Here is a 22,732-nt window from a genome sequence, read left to right as displayed (position 1 = left end):
GTGAGTCTCAACCATCATAAAGGTGAGCCACTCTCTTTTTGCTAGTTGTCTGTATACCATCTATGTAAGCCTACCAAAATATACCATCTTCTGCACTATTTTCCATGAATGCCATTCTTGAGGGGTTTTTTGCCCTACAGTTGTGCAGTCACAGACTCTTACAGAAATCAATCCAAGGTGTGTTCCCTTACACAGTTCATATTTGTGCCTGCTCCATGACAACTTCAGGAACGTGTATACACAGTGTAGGAGAACGGGCAAAATAAGGTTGATTTTCTGTTTGTCAAAGTTTATCATCCTTAGGTACTTCTCATTTTAGTGCAGTCTGTACAAACCCACCTGTACTGTCATCACATGGGAAACTTGGGCTGGATCAGATACAGAAATTGCTGGCTTGTTTCTACCATTTCTCACGCAGTCAAGGCATTCAAAATTATCTTAAAACACACAGTTTTTTCCTTATTGACAGAAACGAGACCTTACTAGCAACTGTCACATCACAGCACATGTGGATCTTGCAGTACGCAGTAGCTATTCTTGTGGGACCATGCACTTACACCAATGTTCTCACTACTTACTCTGAAAGGTCTTCAACGAAGGGCAAAAATAACCCGTGTGTGGTTCCAGTACTGGCAGGAAGAATTCCATTTTACCTGTTCACACAAATGCTCAACTATTTCTCATCCCACATTTGCATAAATTCACCCAAGCTTAAAGACAAGGTCAGACTGCTGAATGTATTGAGCTTGCTCATACAAGAATTTGTTTTAACTTTATTTCGTGTACAGTTTCAGAATATATAGAGCATAGAAAATAGTATATTTTAAACTCAGATAAAAAAAAAAGATTCTAAAATATGTTTGTCCTGTGAAACCTCTTGTTCAAACTTTTTGGCATTTATTTTCTTGGTATTTAGAACATTGGCATACATTCTGTGTGGCACCACATGCATGCTGCTGTCTGTACATTGAAGTGTGTGCTTTTCACTTCTAACTAAAGTGACAGAGCTTTTACTGTAGAAGTAAGCTGAGTTAATGTATATATACATCTTTATCTTAAATATTTGCTCTATAATTGACCTAAGCGTTTTTAAGGCAAGAAACTGAAGAAGCATCTCTTCAAGTCAGTGGCATATCAGCTTAATTTACAATATAATAGGATTCTCTTCTAGATAGAAAATAGTTCTAATGCATGTTTATTTTAGAATTTCACTCTCAATATTTCACGTTTGAATAAGACAAGCCAAACACCTAACTTACAGGCTATCTACTTTCAGCCTTAAACCTACACCTGTTTATTTAAAACAAATCCTACTTGCTAGCAAAATTCAGGTTTTGAATCTGAAATGTATTCAGCAAACAGCAGAAACACTTTTTTAAAAAGTAGGGTAGTAATGCCTGAAATTCAGAGTGTTCCCATCAAGAGAAAAAAAGACTAACAGAACACTAGCATCATGCAAGACTGAGGAGGTGAGACTGCATTTTGCTCAGAATGATTTATTGTGGGTTTTTTAACTGCTGTTATTTTTACTTTTAATTTGTTGTTCTGCTTACTTGCCTAACTAATTTCCTGCCAGTCTTGTGCTTTCTCTACTCCCTAATACAAGTATTACTTGTTAAGGCACTGCAGGATGTTCAGGGAATGGAGATGGAACAGCATGACTCATGTCAGAGATGGCTCCTATACAGTTCTGTGAGAACTCAAGGATGAATTACCTGAGCAATGGGTCAGACTATCAGCTGCTGTGTAATAGGGAAAGTTAACAACATTAGTAGAGCTACATTATTTCATAGTAATAATTTTGTTCTACATTAAGTTTAAACCTCACTTAAGATTCGTTTATTTTTATTGCCTATATAATGGCTCAGCTGTAGTGAATATAATGAGATAAATACATGGTTAGTGCTTTTACAAAGTCAAATCTACATTTAAACATCAAAAGTGTGACTAACCAGAAAAAGCCACTTCATTCATTCCCCACACTGGTCTCCAAACCCTTAAATCACCACCAGCCAAAGCCAGTATTACTCTGCTGAGCTGTTCAATCCAGTATTACAGTAGAGATTTCTCTCACAGAATTACTGAGAAGTAAGAATCACCAGAAATTCTGAAAATCTATCCTGGAACTCATATGCATAATATTTACACTCTGGTTTCTTTATAGTTTTTATTCAAGTAAAATCCACACAGGAACTTAGAATGAATTTTGTAAAGGCCAATTTCCTAGTGAGCAGTCTCAGGGAGGAAAAAAAAAGCTTTTCTCAGTTATTTATTAGCCAATATGATAAGTGTAGCCAGAGCCCAATGCAATAAACATATGAGTTTAGCTTTAAAAAAAAGTCTGATTTGGTAATGCACAATGGAAAAATAAAGGGCTGCAGGACTTGAGTGGAGTATCTCTTTCTGCTCAGACTACTCCAGTCCCAAGCTGTGCACTGAATTCTGAATTTGCTGGCAACTTTTCCTGCCAAAGGCTCTGTACGCTTAAATTAAATGTGAAGAAGGATCAAGAGAATCATTTGCTGGAGTACAAAAAGAGTTTACTTTTGCAAAGCAAGTGGTTTTAATAAAAGCTTGATGACACTTACTGCACATTATAAATAGCAGAACGTTCGTCCTCTGCTAGAACAGCCAGAGTGCAGCTTTGGGCTTTTATACTTGTTTGCTTTAGCACCGTGATCCCGGCCTCATTTCTCACTTCCCCTGTATTCATCCCAGCCCAAAGGGCTAGATCTAGGCCAGGAATATGCTTAGCATACTGCTTCCAAATTAATTTGCAAAGACTTTAACAGTTCCTGGCCTCTGTCAGATTACTAATAATGCCTAGAAAAGGGAATACACCATTTCACCACGGATGACGGTGAAATAATGTGAAAGAAATCTTGGGTCAGTCTTGCTCAGACCAAATGCCAGGCATTCCATTAAACCTGCTGTTTTTTGTTTTTGTATTGTTTCATATCAAGAACACAGTACATTTTTAGAGAAACAACACCTTTACTACAAAACCATGTAAAATGATTATATACAAAATAGTTATTGGAGTTTGGTTTTGTACTGTAGTGACAATAACAACTAGCTGCTGTCATTTATTTACGTTTCCTTAATACTAGGTACATAACACCACTGATCAGAGTAAAGGCAAATGCAATCCAGGCTAACACAAAGGAATAGCCATATTGGCCTTTAGAAACTTCAATGGTATATCCACTGCTCTTGTGCAGTTCTTCATGCCTGTCTGTATAAATGGAAGCTGCGATCATAACACACAGACCTGGAGGAGAAAAAACAGCAAAGGTCAGTAATTGTAGATAATATCAATAATATAACTGTCACATCCCACAGCTGCCTCCAGCAGTGTCTTTTTGCAAACACTTTCCATCTGCAAACTAAACTGGGGGCATTTCAGGACACGCTCTCAGTTGTTTTTTTGTTTTTGCTGGGGACTATATTTTAAATGCTGTTGCACACTCACGAAATTTGCAACGAACACAAATGATTCTTAACATCTGGATAGTTTTAAAGACTAACAGAAAAGAAGGAAGTACCTGCCTGCAACATTTGCAAAGTTACTCAATTTGATCAAGATGTTCAGAATCTTAGATTCTTTCCCTACCAAATTTTTACTTCTGAGCTGTGATGTTGCCTATGTTTTCACTGCCTAAGTAGTACTGAATGGAGCAGTTCCATGTTTAAACATATATGCAGGACAACCTCCAGAGCCCTAAACATTTTTCATGCAGCTCATTCTTTTTGAAATGTTTTTCCCCTTTCATACTTTCATGTCACAAGTGTTGAAAAATCACTCACATGACAGGAGCTGGATAATAGAGGTTAACACAAATCTTTCTCCTTGCTTTAGACGGAAAAGTTGAAGAATGAAAACCAGAAATGCCACACAACAGAAAATAGTAGATAGGATCATGGAGGCCTGAACAGCCTGAATTGATTGATACTCTGCAAAAAAACAAAAGCAGCTTTGATTAAAAGCTTTTCATAAAACTGAACAAAACGATGAAGAGACCATTTCTCACGTATCACATTCTCTAGTACCCTCTGTGTACTTAAAACAGGGTGATACTCAAGTGCAGGCCAAACTCATGTTGGATTAGATGTGCCCCTGCATAATGGCACTGTCTCACTGCATTATAGGTATGACCTGACACTCAGACAGCAGAGTTCCTACAGGGCTACGTGGCTCGTTTTCCTGTTGTAAGATGCATACTAACTGAAAGTGTGGGAACACAGTTAAAGTGACACCTGAGAATAAAAAATACATTTTTTTTTGTAAAGCAGGGTAAGTTAGGCTGTACTGTACATTGATTTGTTGCTGTTAAAACTTCAGACTGTGTTCTCATTTTCTTTCCCTTTTAACTCCATGCCTGTAAAACAATGTCTTTGGGTTCTTCTTTCAAACTTAATGTTCTGTTCTGACAGGCAAGTTCCACCACTGCAAAGCCATTTTCAGATGTCCTCGCCACTTCTACCTGATCCAGTACTTCAAATGTTCTTTGGCACTTGTTCTTAATTGCTTGTGTTTAGCCCCTCATATTGGGCTTTCAAGTGTACCTAACAGTTCCTTCTGTTCTCCTATGAGAAAACTTGTTGGAACAGTTTGCTTTTCCAAAATGAAAAGCCAATATTGAAGATTTTAGAAGACGTGAGTAGTTAGAACATATGAGTTTTTGAACAAGTGTGTTAGTGCCCCTGCAAGTTTTATGCTGGTTTCCCCCATCTAAAGGAACTGAGACATATATATGCAGAGATACTCACCTCTGAACTGAACAGTAATAGGTGTGCACATGCTGTTATTTGTAGTACATGCTCTCCAGACATCTGTAGAAAAATTATCTCCTACCCACCAGGCCTGCAAAATAAAAGTAAAGGTACATCCACTGGAACAAACATCTGTTCATTTTACTACTTAACCTTTCAAACTATATTTCAGGTGTAGTGGACTTAAAAGCACTTGTACAGGCTAGGTCTCAAGAGAGAGAGGGAAAATGTGTTACCCTTCCACATCTGGAAACGGGATGGGAAGCCAACAGCATTAGGAATTGGAAAATACTTCTGTGTTCCTGGTAAAGAACTGAAAGCTTCAGTGTTCCTGCTTGAGATCTACGTTTGGAAATTAATAAGAAGAAAGGGACCAGAGATCTGTCTACATTTTTTTCTGATAAATTTGGAGAGTCCCCTAATGACCAAGAAACCGAAGGCTGTGTGTTATCTGTTCAATTTCAGAATGAAGGGTCTTTCCATATTCATGTGTCATCTTCATCTTATACCTGTGTGAAGTAAGAAAGGGACTAGATGGCAATCCTAAAGCACAAGGGATTTTATACTATTCAGACAGAAGTCTTAGATATTCAATGACTGCTCACTCTATAAGATACCCAGGCAAGCTATGATTTGTTCACCCAGGCCTTATTTGGAATGTAAATTCCTGTAAGGCACATCATTTTTTAACTCATGGGAAACAGCAGTGTAATAAACCCAAGAAACAGAAACTCTGTTTACAAATTTTCTGGTTCCTGACACTGAATGAATTAATCTCAACTAACGTAGCTGTGCTGTCAGTGTGCAAATGCAGATCACACACTGTGGCATCTGACTGGAAGCAACAGCAATAAATTAAGAGCTCAGTGTGGTATTTCTATTTTAGTGTTTTAACATTTAATGCAAAATAGTACTACAGTGACTGAAGAGATTTTTACGGTAGCCTGGGAAGTGCTGCAACCACTCCACACAAGTGGCATTTCCTCAGGAAATCCACTCCAGTTCCGATAGCTAACCAGGGCTCTGTTCTGAGTAGTTTCATTTTTTCTTTGCTGTCCGAGTGGAATAAACTATTTTTCAGCTTTGAAGGCTTCTTAATCTTTTCAGAGTGATTTTCTTGACAACACAAAACCCATGGAAGAGCTAAAACCAAGCAGAAGGTGGCTGCATAGTTTATTACTGCTTCAAAGTAGTTAATGACACAAAGCAGAGTGCATGGTTTTGGAATTCCGTAATACACTGTATGTGACTGACCTGAGCTAAGAATCATTTGCCTGTCCATCGTCCTAGCTTTCTAAATATTCAAAGGACCAGGGTATGAAAACAGGGTTTCAGTGCTTTTAATTAATGACCTACTCCAGGACATCAACTAGTTGGCTGAAAAATAACGTTAGTTCAGACAGTTTTGCAATAAAGAGTTGTGGATATCACATCACTTCTCTTAGATCATAGTCTTAGAATTCAACTCTTAGGATTCAAACCAGATTCACTGAGTGAGGTAAAGTATTTCCAGAAGACCTTTTTTTTTTTTTAAATCCTAAAAGCCTGTGCACTCACTGAACCTCTCAAAGAACCAAATGCAATTAAGAGTACCAATCACTGTGCTCGTTGTTTTGGAAGTAAGTCATTCATATTAAGAGCTAGATGTAAACACTGGAAAATGATCTTTTTCTGGTCACAAAAGTAATTTTAAAAAATGTGAAAAGAAAGCCACACAATTCTGAAACTCTGTACTGAAATTGCTCCAAGTGAATGGAAACTAATTCATAGCAGAAATTATCTTCCTTGGAGGTTGGTTTGAAGAAAAGAGGCCAAATCCATTTTCAGTTGTATAACTTCAAATGTTACATAGCAACTTAACTTTAGAGTGACTTTTTTTTTTCTTAGACAAACATTTGTTCTGATAATAAGTTGGTGGAAGACTTCTAAGGCTCAAAATACAGCTAGAAAATTATCTGAAACACAGTGAGTAACAAAAGATTGTATAAAGCAAAGAAAAATCTTGGTACTAGAGAGACAAAAAGAAGTGACACTTACATTGTCGATAGTTGAGATGAACAACAGCGCTGCTGAAGTTATGTGAAATATAATAATGAAAGCCAGAAGAATCAACATCCTTGATCTGAGGAGTTTTTAGTCTGAGATAAATCTGTTAATAAAAGAGTGTAGATGGTCATTTTTTAAGAGCTGTTAATCGATCAGCCTGTCATTATGCTAATTCTCTGGTGCTGCGAGTGGTCACGGTCATTGCAAGTGTATTTCAGAGCACAGTACCACTGAAGAGTTTGAAAGGTTGTATGTATTCTTTCTCCAGAGGTAAAAGACTTCACTACTCATGCTTTACACCAGTATGACAGCTTTCTGTTTGTTACATGTGATATGTAGCCAGCACCACTAATGTCTAAATGAATCTCAACTTGAAGTGAAGCCAAGAGGTGTGTTTTTGTAATATGCAAGTGGGATGGCTCCCTCGAGTAAACACAAAATTTCTTTTTGCAAGCTTCTCCAGCAAAGGTATAAAGCACTCTCATGCTGACTTTTAGAGAATCACTTTTCAGATGACAGCCTCATTTGCATGCTATGCCAGAACTTCCACTGGCTTTTTGGTAAGGTCTTGTTTCAACCATGCTTTTGAAGTAGGAAGAACTGTAGATTTCAGCAGGATGCTGGCTGAACAGAACTGTGTCTCATGAACTACCACCCAGATTTCAGAACAGCTGCGTTGTACCTTCATATAGGTTGTTCTTTGTTCATATAATCACAATATTTATCCATTGGTGAATGACTTAGGGCTGCCATTTTCTCCAATACAGAGCTAAATAACCCAGTTAGCAGCATAACAACTCAGTTATTTTCTGTTTAGTAACTTTATACTCTCTCTAGTGCCCCTGTTATCTACTTACCTTAAATAGCCCATTTAATATCATATCACATCTCAAATGAAAATAAATAAGTATATATTACACACAGTGGAACCACAAACATTTCTTGAACTGCAATCCCCAGGAAATCTATGAGCAGGTAACAAATAGTTAAGGAAAATGACTGTTACTGATAAATAGGAATTGGCAATTGCTTGGCATAGCCACTATCTTTTCCCTATTGTACACAAATGCTTTCCAATTAACAGATGCTGTAAGAAGCCCCAGTCTTGCAGATATTTTCTTTGCATTTAAAGTGTACCATTCAGTAGCACTATCACTCATTAATACCTTATGTATGTTTCTCCATTTCCTTAGCTTTGAAAATTTTCTCTTATCAGATAATCACGTACTTGCAACACAGCAAACACATGGAAGAAAAGGCAATTACTGAAGACTTCATTTCGTGTCTTAACTCTCCCTCCCTTGCTGCTGTTCCTAGATTCACAAGCTACACGAACAACAAGCAATGCAGATGGAGTGTGCAATCAAATAGAAGGACTACTTTGACAGCATTTTCAAAGAGAACAGCAGCTCCATTGGAACCATACAACTATACTCTGCAAAACATGAACAAAAGATAATAGCATATAAACACACAGACCAGAAGTTCCAGACTAATCCTTTACTGTCCACACTGCAGTACCACATCATGATGAGCAAAAAGCCAAAAAACATTCAAGTACTTCTGAGAAAAGGAAAACTGATCTGATATGCTTATTTCTGTATCAGACTTGAATGACTGTATTGGAAAACTAGATGTAAGGTTGATCCCAGCCTGTTTAAGGAGAAATGAGAGAAGGGTTTTCCACTTGAACCCCACACATCTTGGCACAGGAGGCACAGAGCAGCTCCCTCCCTCTAAGGTGCAGCCAGCAATGATGAAGAAGCTCCACCAGTATCTGCATCCCTCTCAAGGCAGAGAAGACTTCATTTCTCAGCATACCTATAAGCAACCACTCCTCATTCAGTCCTGACAAATCCGGGATTTAAAAGTTTGTTCTGATTACTCACGACTCTTCTACTACCTAAACAAGAAGTTTTTTTCCTTCACTGTCTCTCTGAGGCCTGTCTGTATAGCTCTCCCAGAAGCAGGCAGCAACTATCCTCTTTCATGAGCTGGCGTTTTCTGCATGGAGAATTTCTGAGAACACTTTGCATTGCATTCAGAATTCTTAATATTTTAACTATTTCTTACTAACCAAACGCTCCAGTAGCATCCTATTTCTGCATGCTAGCTGTAAGTCTCCCTGATTCTTATTTACTGTTCCTTAAGGGTTCTTTCTCTTCAGGCTCCCAATTGGTTCCAGTTGTTCCAGCAGCTGAAGCTTGCCAAGCCAGCAGCGTGCCACCTGGCAGTGCGATCAGCATCTGCCTCATCTGCAAAATGGAGGGTACCTGCAGGAACAGATCAGCCTGCACCACTGCTCAGCTTGGCTGAACTGATTCTGCTTGGCAGAAGCAACAGCAATTCAGGTTAGATTAAAACCCTGTCCTTCACATTTTATTTATGTAGCCAAGAAGATAGTGTTTCTTAAAAATAGTTGCTAATAACAACAGAAAATATCTTTTAAAAAAAATCATATATTTAGAGCTCTAACGGTTGGTAGTATTGTATATGAACAAGAACCTACAAACAATTGCATTAAGAAGATGCACAGAAATGACCAGGCACCTCAAATAAAATTTTAGTATCAATGTGTGATGTAATGGAGGATTCTGTAGTTGTTTGGGGTTTTTTATTTCCTTTTTTGCCCTACTTAGCAATGCTGGTAGATGGTGCCGTGGAAAGCTTTCCTGTTCTTCCAGGATTCTTACTCTTAAATTGCTCAACTTTTCTGTTTTTGCCATTTGATTATAGGTAAGAATACTGGCACTAATCAAACTGGGTAGAATCACTTAATTTCTATCATTTGAAGCAGTGTGCACTATGCTCTCTAGTAGAGGTGCTTATGACTACGTAATGCCTTGAGGCATGGATGGAGACTAAGATGGAGCAACAGAAATTGTTCATCTTTCCCCAAACTGGCCTGCATTCTTCTAGCAGTTCCTACACACATACACACAGAAGTTTTCTGGACCCATTATGGATTCCTCAATAAAAGAGATGAAGCCACTCTTCACAGACGTACGTGACAAAAAGACCAGGGGACGCAGACACAAGTTTCAACATGGAATGCTCCAATTGTACAAATGTTTTTGATATATTCAATAAGCACGATTAAGTACGGGAACAGCGCCCAGAGGCTGTGCAATCTCCATTCTTGGACATCTCTGAAACTTAACTGAAGCAAGGCCCAGTGCATCCTGAGCCAGCTCCCTGCTCAGAGCAGGACTGCTGTGCTGGGAGCATCAGAGGCCCCTCCAGCTCTGCTCTGCTGTGGTTCTGCAGCTATCGCAGGGAATCCCCGCACTGATCTCCAGCGATGCCCTGAGAACAGAGAGCTGAATATCTGACTTACTTCATCACATGTGACATGAAAAGAGACACTGGGGTTGCGGTAAGAACGGTGTTGGAAGTCAAAATCAGTTCTTCAGCTGTCAAATGCAGCGTTTCATACTACATCATAAAGTATGTAGCAAGGCAGAAATGCACAGGTACAGCTGAGTTAAAAGTCCATCTGACCACTGAACCCAGAGAAGTTTTTACAAAACTACTGAACACATCCTCCCTTGCAGTAGTAAAACATTTCCCACAAATGCTGTTAAATTGCAGGATGCCAGTTCTACATACACATATATATCTATATATAAATGCAGATATAAGTTACTACAAAGGAAATATCTCTTGGTAAAAATCTCATGCTGCCTTATTTTGCAAAGAGAGAGAAGATAAATGCACCAGTCACGCTCATCCCTAATCCTTTCAGTAATACAGCTTATTGGAAATGGTAATTTGCACGTTCATATTAGAGCCTGATGTGCTTTCCAAGAGGTGGCTAAGAAGGGCCTCTGCTGTTATCTTCAAGACATCAAGGCGTGCAGAGGCACATACTTTTTATTTTTAAAGCGTGGTAAAACAATGTAATTTGCAGAACAATGCAAAGGGATGGGAGGGGGAAGCACTCAATCCATGTTTCCCAACATTTCTGTATTGTAATTCGCAAACACATTACAACACCAACTCACTTCTCACTGTCAAACTCCCCCCAACCACTCTAACTTCATTTTGAAGTTTATCTTTACTGTCCAGCAGTACAGAGATATGCTGACATGAATTTCTTCTGCCGTTTAGTACAGAAAGCAAGAACAAAAATTCTGCCTTGATAGTTCTCAACAGAAGATTATATCACTACCTTCCAGCACAGATGTGATCTCTGCAACCCAGGCTTCTCTTTCTTCCCAAGTGGTTACACTCTGCTGCCAAGCTATGGCTCGTGTTTGTGCAGACTTCACGTTTGCAACTGGAGCACCATGTACCCAGCAGAGGCTGTTTATCCTGCACTCATCTGCATTGAGAAGACCAGAGCTTATCCCATGATATGGTCCCTAGCTCTCATTTCCTAAGATCATTTCTTTGTATCGCATTCACTCAAGTCCACCTAAGTAGAAAACAGCCCAGGAAGTCCTGGTGCACACTCCCAGAAGCAGGGAGAGAACAGAGCAGAACAGCTCTGGCTCTGCACAGAGCATGGCTGAGGTGTGAAGGCTGCCAGTCACCCACAGCTGGTGTGCAGAAAAGGCACACCCAAAGCAGGGGCAGAGGATCCGGCCAAACAAGCCAGCATACCTGCAGCCTTCTGCCCTGAGATCTTTCAGTGCAACTAGAACAGCAGGTCTTGGGGCCACCAGTAAGGATTTTATTCAGCTGAACTTTCTTGAGGTCACCACTGTAAAACTGAATCAAGGCAAGCCTTAATTGCCAATTCTTCTGTCCCTTGGTGCTGTAATTAAGACTGTATATGTGAAGTTAGAAGAAAAATCTTGCGTACTGGTCACATGAAAAGTCTGTCATATTGTGATGGATCATAAGATGTTTGGATTTACATGATGAGTACTTCATTCTGCTCAGAGTTCTTGTGCCACATCTCATGGTGTCTCATGACAGAGACAGAGAGCTCCGGAGCCAGTCCATTATCTCTAACCCTGCCTGACAATCTCCGGTTTATATGGAGGAGAGTGATACTGTAAAATTTTCTTTATTTTTTCTTTTACCAAATACAAATTATTCTGTTTTTTTTGTGTGAACCTCAGAACTGGAACCAGAAGGGAACTAAGTTTAGACAGCAAAAGTAGAAAAACTACTTTTAAAGAGAGTTTTCAACAGTGCCTAAATATCAAACAACACAAACGACAAGAAACTCAGGAAATTTAACACAAAGAGAATAAACATACCAGTTGAACCAACCCACTCCAGTTTCATTACTGCTTCTGCCTGAGTTAATCAGGAACACCAACTTTACAAGACACAATTTACTGACTGATATTCCTTAAAACAAGGCAAATAGTATTCAAATTCATACTTTGCCCCTTCAGATTCTCCAGGCTCACTAGCACATAAAACTGGGCACCAGGGCACTGTTTTCAAGCTTTGACTCTCTGCTAACCTGCATTTTTCCAGTTATTTCTTCGTTATGCAGGAGGCCCCACCAGACTCCTGCAGTCACTTTTCCTCCTGTTAATGAACCAGTTATATGCGTTTTAGAGGCGCCTACTGCTTGTTCTCACCAGCTGCTCTTTCATTTTAGTGACTCTGGATTAAAACCTCAAGCTGCCTAGAATATCATTTGCTTCAGGCTAATTCTTCTAATACCAGTTACACTTCTATTTTCAACCTTTATGGCTTATGAAATACTGGTGCCCATGACTGTATTTATATTACTCTGACCCTACTCACAGTCTGTGGTATCCGTACATTGCTCCATCATTTGGGTAATTTCCATTGGATCACTTCCCTGATGGTCTTGTTGCCAAGGAGTTAAGCGGGGCAGCTGGCACGTGCTGGAGCTGCCTTCCTGCCTGCCATGTCACTGTGCAAGAAGTATGAAATGGATGAGCACATCCTATCTGTCTTCTTTTTACCTCTACTATCAGTGCACATTGGAAAAAAAAAATACAACTGAAACCATCCAGTTTTATTCTAGATAATGACTTGGGAGCCTTACTTTAAAGAACCATCCTTTAAATATCTCACAGGACAGGAATGGTAATCTTGAAGTCAGGTATATTTAAAAACTGCATCTGAAGACTCTGCTGCTACTGAGCCCTCAAAAACATAACGATATGTTATCATAACGTGGTGTACGGTGTGCTGTTAGAGCTCACAAGTGTACAGACTGCAAAGAAAAACGAGTCTTCTCATTAAAATCTTATTTGTAAGAGTAATTCACCAGTTAAAAATACAGGTTTACCAACATTTGCAGCCTCTGCATTTATGCTCACATACTCACTATTCTCAGGGAATTTAATACATTGTAGAAGTGGACAAATGCAAACATTAAATTTAACAAGATTCTAAATCTTTATGTTTATATAAAGCTCATTAGGTCCATGCACTGAAGATTTATATGCTATGTCTGTGAAGACTTGTTCTCAGACAGATCTGAACTCTGCTTCTGTGGACAGTACCCTGTACAATTACAACAGGAATAAATATTTTTTTCAGCTGCAGGGAGTAAAATGGGTAACCTGACTTAAAGGACTTCTTGGTCAAAAGTGCCTGAAAGCTTTCCAGGGACCTTAGATGACCTATTCTTCATGCTCAGGGGTAGATTTAAATTGAGATTTAAATTCATTCTTGTTTTAATGCTAGCTATTACACAGCTAATAGTCAATAAAGAAACATCACAAGCTTTTTAAACCAGGAATCCCTTTAACCAGCTATCAAACATCAAAGCGCTGACTGGTTCTGATTAGACTTCCACAAGACTGAATGGGATTATGAGAAGGAAGTGCAGAGAGTAACAAACTACACTGCAGACAGGCTCTCACACCTGCATACTAGGAAAGGTTGTAAGTATGCACAATATGAATTTACATTTTAGGCACTTGCTTGATATTAGACTTGGAATCAAGTAGGCTAAGTACAATGCCAGCCCTTAGATGGTACAGATACCATACACTCTCTGCTCATGAGCAGAGAGCTCTCAGCAAAACACAAATTGAGAAGTTACTCAAGCTTGCAGCTCCTTGCGCTATCAGTTTTATGTGGAAACTTCTCACTTATGCTTCCAGCTACTTTTCAGAGTCCTTCATCACAAAGCAAGGAAATCAGAAGGAAATGAAACAATGCTCCCCAAACATACAAAAATCATAAAACCATAACACCCACACACAATTACTGAATGCACGCAAAAATAATAATAATAAAAATAATACAGCAAAAATGACTGTCAAGAGTTTGTTTTATTTGGGCTACGCTACTTACATTTCTTCAATTCAGTGGCAGAAAATGAAATTAGAATCACTCTGCAGAGCTAGATTTTGTGATCCACTTGCAGCAGGCTGTCTTAAAACCCATCAACTTCAGCTCAATTAAACCAGTCCATTTGCTGTATTCTGACAAGTGAAATACTTGGAGTCCAACTGGCAAGACTTTTGACTAAGACTATTGACTTATTGTCCACCTTCTTTCAGGAGATCTTGCTGTGAAACCAGAGCCCCAAAGTCTGCTTTTTATGCTCACCTGTGGCTTAATAAAGCCTCTTCTTATTATGGCAGCTGGATGTTGCACGGGTCTGAACAGTAAAGTTAGAATGAAAGCCCATGCCCTTCGCCAGTCATTCACTACATGTGAGGGGATCCTGAGGCACCATTTCAGCTCTATATGAAACTATTTCATGCTAAACCTTACCTCTCCTCAGAAACCCTACTTGGCTACCGAAGGTAGGACAAACAGTGCTTACCAGTAAGGTCATCCCTCCTCATTAGATCTGTGCTATTAAGCCAGAACTTCAAAGTCTGGGAAATTATAACCCTGCTATCCCATACATTTCCAGTGAAAACCAAGAAAAAAAAAAACTGCAGCAAAATAGGCTATCTAACTGCTAACTTTGAGTACCAGGAAACAAAGAAATTGATGCTTCTAATTTCTTAGGAATGTTTTTAATAAAGTTTTGACCCAGGAATGGCAGCGCTGCCTCCACTTCTGTAACCATGCTGGTCATTTATTTGCAAGCAAGTTCTGACTGGGTTTAGACTTGCCCTACAACTCCTTTCACTATGACCTTAACTATTGCTGCATGAACTACAGAGCAAAGTCACTGTGCCATGAAAGCCTTTGTGGGCAGACAGCAAAGCAAGCAGGCCAGGCCTATGGGAAAACACAAGCACAATGCCTTGCCACAGGGTGGGGAAGTGGCACTCAGAGAAAATGAGCCTTCTGACATCATACCTGAAAATCCTAAAAAAAGTCTAGAGCTTAAAAGATTTAAGATAGAAGTATTCAAATAATCCAGAAAAAAAAAGAAAAAAGATGTAGTGAAAAGCCCAGCAGCCACCATGTGCTCAAATGATCATTTAGGTAAAAAGCCACAGTCACAGAAGCCAAGCTCCCTGTGCCGAGTGGACAAACCTTGTCTACAGGTACATATGAACAGTACTCCTTAAGCATTCATCCTTTCATCATTTTTAGATGCTTTTGTGTGTTCTCCACACACAAAGGCAGCACTTTCTTCACAGAAAAATCTTTAATATATTCTTCATTTTCCCTAAGACCACCATGTAACTGCACCTTTCTGCTAGGTAATCATAAACCAAGATTTAGCCTGCTCAACACAATCCACAATAGTGTAAGGCAGGTGATTATAACAACATTTCTTAATTATCATCAAGGCTGTTGCTTGTGTCCTCCACCATCTGCTCATCCACATTCAGTTTATGCTGAAATAGTCACATGCCTTTGGAGAAATGCTAACACCTTGTCTTTAGTGAAAAATGCCCCATGGCAGCAGTCTGTTCAAGAGAAATGTCGTATCTCAAGAGGTGCACTTTGGTAAAATCCAGCAGTAATGTGAAAGGAAATGCTTGTACTCTGCAGGTTTTGGTTTCTTGCAAAATACTCGTATATTCTCTTTCACAGAGGCATCACCTAAAAATACTACAAGATACCCTGAATTACAGATAGGTAGAGCTTCACAGTATGCTTACAAATTGGAAAAAAAAACAACACAGGTTCTCACTTTCTTACATTAGGACACATAGAAGGGAAAAGAACGACGTAACCTAAAGATGGGAATAGTTATAAATCAGGCATTAGCACATTCAGGATTAAGCTCTCAGGTTCCAGAAGCAGGCCTGGTGGCCCCGAAGAGCCCTCTAGTTCTGCATTCCTACAAAAGGTTACCCCAGCGGCCTGGTTTCAGCCTCCACATTTTCTGCAACATGCTTTTGCAGGATCCACATGGCCTTGGCGCTCTGCAGAATTAGCTCTTAGCTTTCAAGAACTTCAGGTACTGCTGTGAACAAAGCTGACTGCTGCACTGTACAGCGGAGAAATGAATGATCGTGGGACCAGAGGCATGCAGTTCACTTGAAAGCAGGACTCCCTCCTCAAGTGGGCAGCAAGCTCCAAAGAGCAACGAGGTCTAGCCTCATGTAGGTGCCCTCAGGGCTCCCACTCCCTCCCAGATTCAACAGCACCCATCTGAAGCAGCTGAGCTCAGCACAGGCTGCCAGCACAGCCCTGCCTCCAGCCCCAAGGAGTGGGTGGCCTCATGGAGCTGGGCAACAACATGGGAGCACCAGTAAAGCTTTGCCAGCTGTAAGATGTGCCTGGGAACCCACTCCTGCAGCATATTACTGAGCTAAGGTGTGGCCTGGCCTCACCTGTGCTCTATCACCATGTGGCCACATTTTGGCACTGAGGCTGTCCCCACTCAGATCCTGTTGGGGCAAGGAGGCACAGACCTAATGTAACACAAGACCTTCTCATCAGGTTGACAGTTTAAATGTGTCATTGGTCTGATCCAATAAAAAAGCAAAAAGAACAAAAAACATAAAGCACCTGCAGCATTAATTCTAGACAATAATAAAAGTTCTGCAAGCAAATCTCAGAACCTGGGTTCAACTGACAACAGGCTCCTGCTTATCCAAAGATTAATCCAGATACAACAGAACAGCTTGAGTGATTTATGCTGTTTCACCTAATTAACCAACAAACAAAGGCAGAAAATGTCTTTCCAGATTGAAAGCAATGTGTTTAATTCCGTAGAAACAAAAGCTGATATTGTTTTAACTTTGGCAGATGCTCTATGGAAATCACTAGCAATTAAATGTGTTAAATTCACTGTTGTAGAATTTTCAAACTGCTCGTTTTGATTTGGCTACGACTTGCTCTGTATTGAGAAATTTTATTTTCAGTTATTTCAGAGTTCACACATCATCTATCAAGAGTGCAAAAATATATCCCTATTGGCTGTAGAGCAGTTGGATATAAAATGAAAAGAGTAAACTTCTATTATTACTATTTTGTTTCATAGCACTACGGTAGCATATAAATGGACTTAATAACCAAGCAATCAACCCTCAGAAGGCTATTTTTACATTCTAATTTGCAACCAGTGCAACTGAAAGTAAAGCTTAAGGATTGCCACATGAACTTCACCAGCTCAGGTTGAAGGATTTCTAGCACCTCTTCACTGCAGAGTTGCACACACCCGTTGGCTGCTTTTCTGAACTCTGGCTGCTTTCTGACAACCAAGCCCAGCCAGTTCCTGCCACTGCCTGCGTCAGCCCCTCTTTGGCCAAGCTGGCTGCCTGCACAGGGGCCTGCTTCACTGCAGGCTGACCTCCCAGGTAAAGGCCCCACTGGGCATGCTAGCACTTGATAAAAAGGCAGGTTCATCCTCTTAAGGCCTACCTTAGGCTCTTCAGGCAGTCTCCAGACTACGGTTTGCATTTGTGTTTGAATTACATTGCCGATTTGTTGCTCCCATGCATTGACAACCATCAGCCCTAGAGACCAAGTGAGTGTAAACTGTCTGAAGAGCTCAGCAGCAGTACATGCATTCCAATAGGGATATCTAGGTGCCATGGAAGGTCTCTTTCTGCCTGGAAGAAGGGTGTAAATTTCTTGTGCCACTTAGCACCTGCATTAGACAAACACCCTTTCAATTTCAGACACAGTGCTGTGTTTAAGAATTGGAGAAGTCACCCATAAATGCATGTCCCATAGCCATCTCTAAGGGGTGCCTGAGTCACTCCTGCCCAACCTACAGCCTCCTTTGAATATCTCTCCACAGCCAGAGGGTTGTATTTTAAGGTCACACCCAAATTATGAGGCTTCACTTGGCATGCATGTACCATCATTAAACCTGCCCATGAAACTTCACAGACAAAATAAAAAGGTGTAATTACGTTTTCCCCATTTGGTGAAGAAACAAGAACTCCTTTGATGGATGAATTCAGGTCATCAGGCTTTCTCTTGAATCCCACCCAGCAAGATCTATTTTCTGAAAATTAAGATGCTTATCTTCCTGATGAAGTCATGAGCACCACCTGATGTACTGACATGTATTCTACAAAATTATCTCCTCTCTAAAATAGTAATGCTTTCAGCAAACAGTGAATGCAGAGACCACACCACAACAATCACTGGTTTGCTTTGAGCATCCAAAAAACCAAACAAAAGCTAACGAATGCTGAACAGCTCCATGAATGGAATTCCTTAGTAGTGTGGCTTACGCTTCCCATTTTCCTGCTGAGACCAATGTGATTTCAAGTAAGTGCATTCCTTTTTTCTTTCAAATTTGTCTGCATTCAAGTATTGCATGGATTGTATATATAACGTGTTCAATGCACTTCAGGGTAAATCTCTTTCTTATCAGTTCTTGAATAACATAGTGCCTTGTTCTGCTGAGTCTTCTTCCAACAGAAACATGGCAGCAGGAGCCAGAAAGTGCATCTTTTGCTGGCCAGCAGTACAAATTGTCTTTCCTCTGAGACCTACTTATCTCTTTAACTGAAAGCATTCTTGCAGTGATTTACATGGTGGTGTCATGTCTTATAGGACAATCAAGACAGAAATAGAACATGAAGTCCAATTGGAAAATCAGAATATATACGAACAACTGAGGTGAAAAAGGGAGTCTCTTTGTGCTGCCAAATTCATTTTTAAACGAGCTAGCAAACAGCATTAATAAAAAAGACAAACTACAACTGATATCATTAGCAAAAATGGAGGAAGGCCTTCCTCTTCGAATATCCACATGGGACTCATGAGTATGACATTCTTCTGATCGTTCTAAGAACTTTAAGCCCAAGATGGGAAACAACCCTGAGACAAACATCACCATAAAAGAAAAGTCATGAAAATGGAAGAGGAAGACACAAAGCAACTGCGAAGCAAGAGATGCTAATAAGTCATGAGGCAACAAATGCATTAACCAGCAGTGGGTCTAAGATGAAGCTGGAGATGTTGATTTCATTTAAGCTGTGTTGGCCAGAAAGAGTAACTACAACATCTGAGAATTGCAACAGAACTCATGTGAGAGCAGGATGTTTCAGCAGCCTCCAACCTTGACTGGCTCTGTCTGTTGAACAATTTCCATTATTAGCAAGAACTTTAAATCTATGTAAGCAAATGGAATACAGTGTCTTTCCTCCCTGGCAGATCCAGAGCATAATCAACACTGTTCGGGTGTTTATGACAGAAGCCCTTTCAGAGACCACAAATAAAGAATACACCACCAGCAGTGTCTTGTCTACCGGTATTATGTTGTTTTTATTTTAAGTTATACCAACAGACTGTTTTCCTTCCCAAACGAGTATGCTAAAAAGAAATCCATCATATTGCAAGAGATTTCATGATATAAATTTATTTCACTTTGAGTTAACGTTGATGATTACGCAGCTAGCAGAATAATTCCCAGTTTCATCAAAATTAACCTGTCTGGGCATGCAGCTGACCCAGTAAATCCATTTCAGCCATGCAGCTGTAGTGAAACAATCTGTGCACAACTGTATACAGCAAGAAGGATCAATCTTCCTCCTGTTCTCCAGGTTGATTTTCCACGTTCACAAGTGAGTGCAGAGGACAGCACCTCAACTTACTGCCCTCATGAAAGCACATGCCCACATGCCCATCACACCCATGGGCTGCTGCCTGCCCACCTGCAGCCACCTGTCATCCCATTGCCAGTAGGGCTCTTCTGTGAAGCAAAGCCTTCAAAACCAAAGCAAGAAAGCAGGCAGAAGAATCATTACAGAGCATTTCATTTGACAGAAAAAATATCTGCTTGGCAGGAAAGATTTATTTTACATAGCTAACATACCAGCCCTGTACATGCAGAGCCTGAAAGTAAAGAAAGTGCTCTTTTTTTCTTTTCGTTTTTTTTTTTTTTTGGGGGGGGCTGGGGGCAGAGACCAGCCAACCCTAGCTGTTTGTTTTCAAAGCTTGCAAAGAACTGCATGAAAATGTGCCTGAGAAAAAGTGAATGGCTCTTCTTAGAATTTCTCTACACACCGGCAATGAAGTCTGATACTCCTAAGACGCTCAATTACAACTATTATTCATCATTTACAAAGTATTCCCAAGGGGGGGGGGGGAGGAGGGAGAAAGAGGCATCACCATGCAAAAAAAACTTAAGGAAGAGGCCGAGCTGCGGGTTTGCCGGTGGCAGCAGGCCGTGATCTGCGGCGGGGAAGCGAGCTGGGACAAGGAGGCAGCGGGAGCTGTTCCTGGAGATGTCCAAACAAGGAGCTGACCTCCACAACTGCGTACTACGAGCAACCCGCCTTGCTGGAAGCCGCCCCTCCCTCCTGCTGCCGCGGGGCTCTGCAGCCTCGAGCAGTCCCAACTGAGAACATCGGAGCGGGTTTTTGAAACCGTGGTTTGACTGAAAAAAAAAACCGCCTAACGCTGGCAAAAAAAAAAAAAAAAAAAGAAAAAAAAAGAAAAATCATCTTCACGAACTGAAGTCTGCGCTTCGTTATATAGAAAAGTTCTTCCGCTAGGGGGGGGTCGGCTGCCAAAAACCATCAAGAGTTATTGTAGTCCACGCAAACTCCACTCAAATCGCATCAACAGCAACAAAAATAAATAAATAAAGAAAGAAAGACGAAAGAAAAAAAAAAGGGAAAAAAGAAAGAAAGAAAGAAGACATTGAGGAGAGTGCGAACATCGCGGCCGCCCGCCCCCCCGGCCCAGCTCCGTGCCGCCGGGACCGGAGCGAGGAGCGGAGCGGGGCGGCGGCTGTGCACAGCCTCAGCCGGCACTGCAAGCGACGGCGGCCGGGCCCGGATCGTAGTAAACAAACCCCCTCCTCCCCCCCAACTCTTTTGATATACGTATAAATATTTTCTTCTCTTTTTCGGTTCCTCCGTCTCCCCGCTGGCACAGCCGCTTCCCCCGCCCCGCACAGCCCCTCACGCACCCCCCCCCCCCCGGCCGCGGCTACTCACGGGGCGCGGGGGCCGGCGGAGCTTCTCCGCGACCGTCTGGCGGCGGGGTAGCTCCCGCCCTCCTCCTGCAGAAGTGATGTCAGACGCGGGCTGGGTGTGGAAAGAAAACAATTTTCAAAAGTGCCCCTCATCCGCCTGCGAACGCAGAGGTGCGTGCGCGCGCGTGTGTGTGTGCAGAGGGAGGGACGGGGCCAGCACGGGAGAAACTTTTCCCCGCCCGATTCCACTCCGCCCCGCGGCCGCAGCGGTCCCGTGAGCGCGGCCCCGCCGCTCCGGCCCCGCGGGGAAGGCAGCCCGGCGGCTCTGGGGCGAGAGCCATGTTGAGACAGAGCCTTTGTCGTGGAGACCGTAGCTGCGGTGAAGGGGAGCTCGCAGAAATATTTTTTCTTTCACGAGAAAAAAAAACAAAACACAAAAAAGAAAACAAATATTGAATAAGGAGAGCAGAAGCAGGGTGTAGGAAGCCATCTCCAGGCGCTTCAGGTGGTCCCCTTGGCGAATGCACACCAATGAGGCAGTCCTGAGCCGTGTCCGGTCCCAGACTGTATTTCACAAATTAGATGATAGAGTAGACAAAATAATGACTGCTCACAGCTAGGTGATGCTACTTTCACTCCCAAAAAGAAAGAAGACAACTTCTTGCAGATTTGTTTAATGTTGGTATTGTTCCTGTGGTCACTCAGAGGGCTAAAAAGTCCCGTGTGCTGTTCACAGTCAGTTCTTACCATTGCTTAAAGCTGACTCTTAAAGTCTTTGCACAGATACATACTGTTCTACTGACCAAAGCCCAGTCAGTGATTCCCCCAAAGCTAAGAGCACAACCTGCGTTGCCTCACTGCCCTCCCTTTGAAGGGCAGCACTGGTGGCTGTGTGCTGCTAGAGCAATGTGGTGACAAGATTGCTTCAGCAGCCTAAGTTCCACCAGCTCCAGAGGATACAGGCAATTCAGCTGAGAAGATGACGTTCTCTGACATAGAAATCCCTCCTGGTGTGTCAGCTTGAAATTAGCTTTAACTCAACTAAAACTACCAAACCCCAAAATAAAATAAAATAAAATAAAATAATAATAATAATAATAATAATAATAATAATAAAACCCACAGTGCTCATAAATCACCTCAAAATCACACATCTGACCATTCAGTGCCATAAACAGTCCCACCTGTACAACTTCAGTTTCTTCTTGTTCACACATCCCAAGACCTCTAGTGACCGCTCCCTTTTGTCCTTCCAACTTGCCTTGTAGTTGTGACAGGAATTGGAACACCAGGTGGTTATAAGGGGATGCCCATAGCTCTGAAGGACAAAAAGAGAGAAACTTGGGAGCATCAGAGGAAGAGGCGGCCCTGCTAGAAGATGCCCAGGGATCTGGGGAAGGAAATACCTCAGGATGACCACAGTTACCTGACCAAAGCATTAGAGCTGAAATCATTCCAAATATTCCCTTCAGGTATGACAGTGGAATTGTGGTATTAAACAGAACACTTGATTTTTAATCAAAATGTGTTGTTTCTTACAACTTAAGTGGCTTTCTAGTCACCTCTTCTTAGAGGAAAACTGACTGTTCTTCATCATGTGCTGCACTAAAAGCATTGCCTGCTAGTAACTGTATAATGTTGTTCCTATAAGAATACACAGTAACATTTAGTGGTAAAAACAGACTCAGTTCTTCTTCTTCCTTAATTTCTCTTACTTAT

At 41.1% G+C, this 22,732-nt stretch overlaps 1 protein-coding gene across 1 annotated transcript; it reads right to left on the bottom strand.

The window, feature by feature from the left end:
* Nucleotides 1-2,818: 2,818 nt before the first annotated feature.
* Nucleotides 2,819-21,238, bottom strand: EMP2 (epithelial membrane protein 2). Its single transcript, XM_065732333.1, has 5 exons — nucleotides 21,036-21,238; nucleotides 6,811-6,922; nucleotides 4,771-4,864; nucleotides 3,808-3,954; nucleotides 2,819-3,271 (listed from the first exon to the last, which is right to left on the bottom strand). Exons 2-5 carry the CDS (start codon nucleotides 6,886-6,888, stop codon nucleotides 3,087-3,089), a joined length of 504 nt encoding a protein of 167 aa, XP_065588405.1. The 5' UTR covers nucleotides 6,889-6,922; nucleotides 21,036-21,238; the 3' UTR covers nucleotides 2,819-3,086.
* Between the last annotated feature and the right edge of the window lie 1,494 nt (nucleotides 21,239-22,732).

This window comes from Cyrtonyx montezumae, unplaced genomic scaffold (genome assembly GCF_038088225.1).
Source record: "Cyrtonyx montezumae isolate F1298 unplaced genomic scaffold, pur_monq_1.0 scaffold_16, whole genome shotgun sequence".
In the NCBI taxonomy this organism is placed as follows: Eukaryota; Metazoa; Chordata; class Aves; order Galliformes; family Odontophoridae; genus Cyrtonyx; species Cyrtonyx montezumae.
This window is presented reverse-complemented; position numbering and strand designations above follow the sequence as displayed.

Bases quoted from the DNA above. Each gene is read 5' to 3' on its own strand.
- EMP2 (XM_065732333.1), bottom strand. From the start codon at position 6,888: ATGTTGATTCTTCTGGCTTTCATTATTATATTTCACATAACTTCAGCA. The intron at 4,865-6,810 runs GTAAGTGTCACT...TTTATTTTGCAG, and splicing joins TCATCTCAACTATCGACAAT to GCCTGGTGGGTAGGAGATAA. The intron at 3,955-4,770 runs GTGAGTATCTCT...GTTTTTTTGCAG, and splicing joins TATTACTGTTCAGTTCAGAG to AGTATCAATCAATTCAGGCT.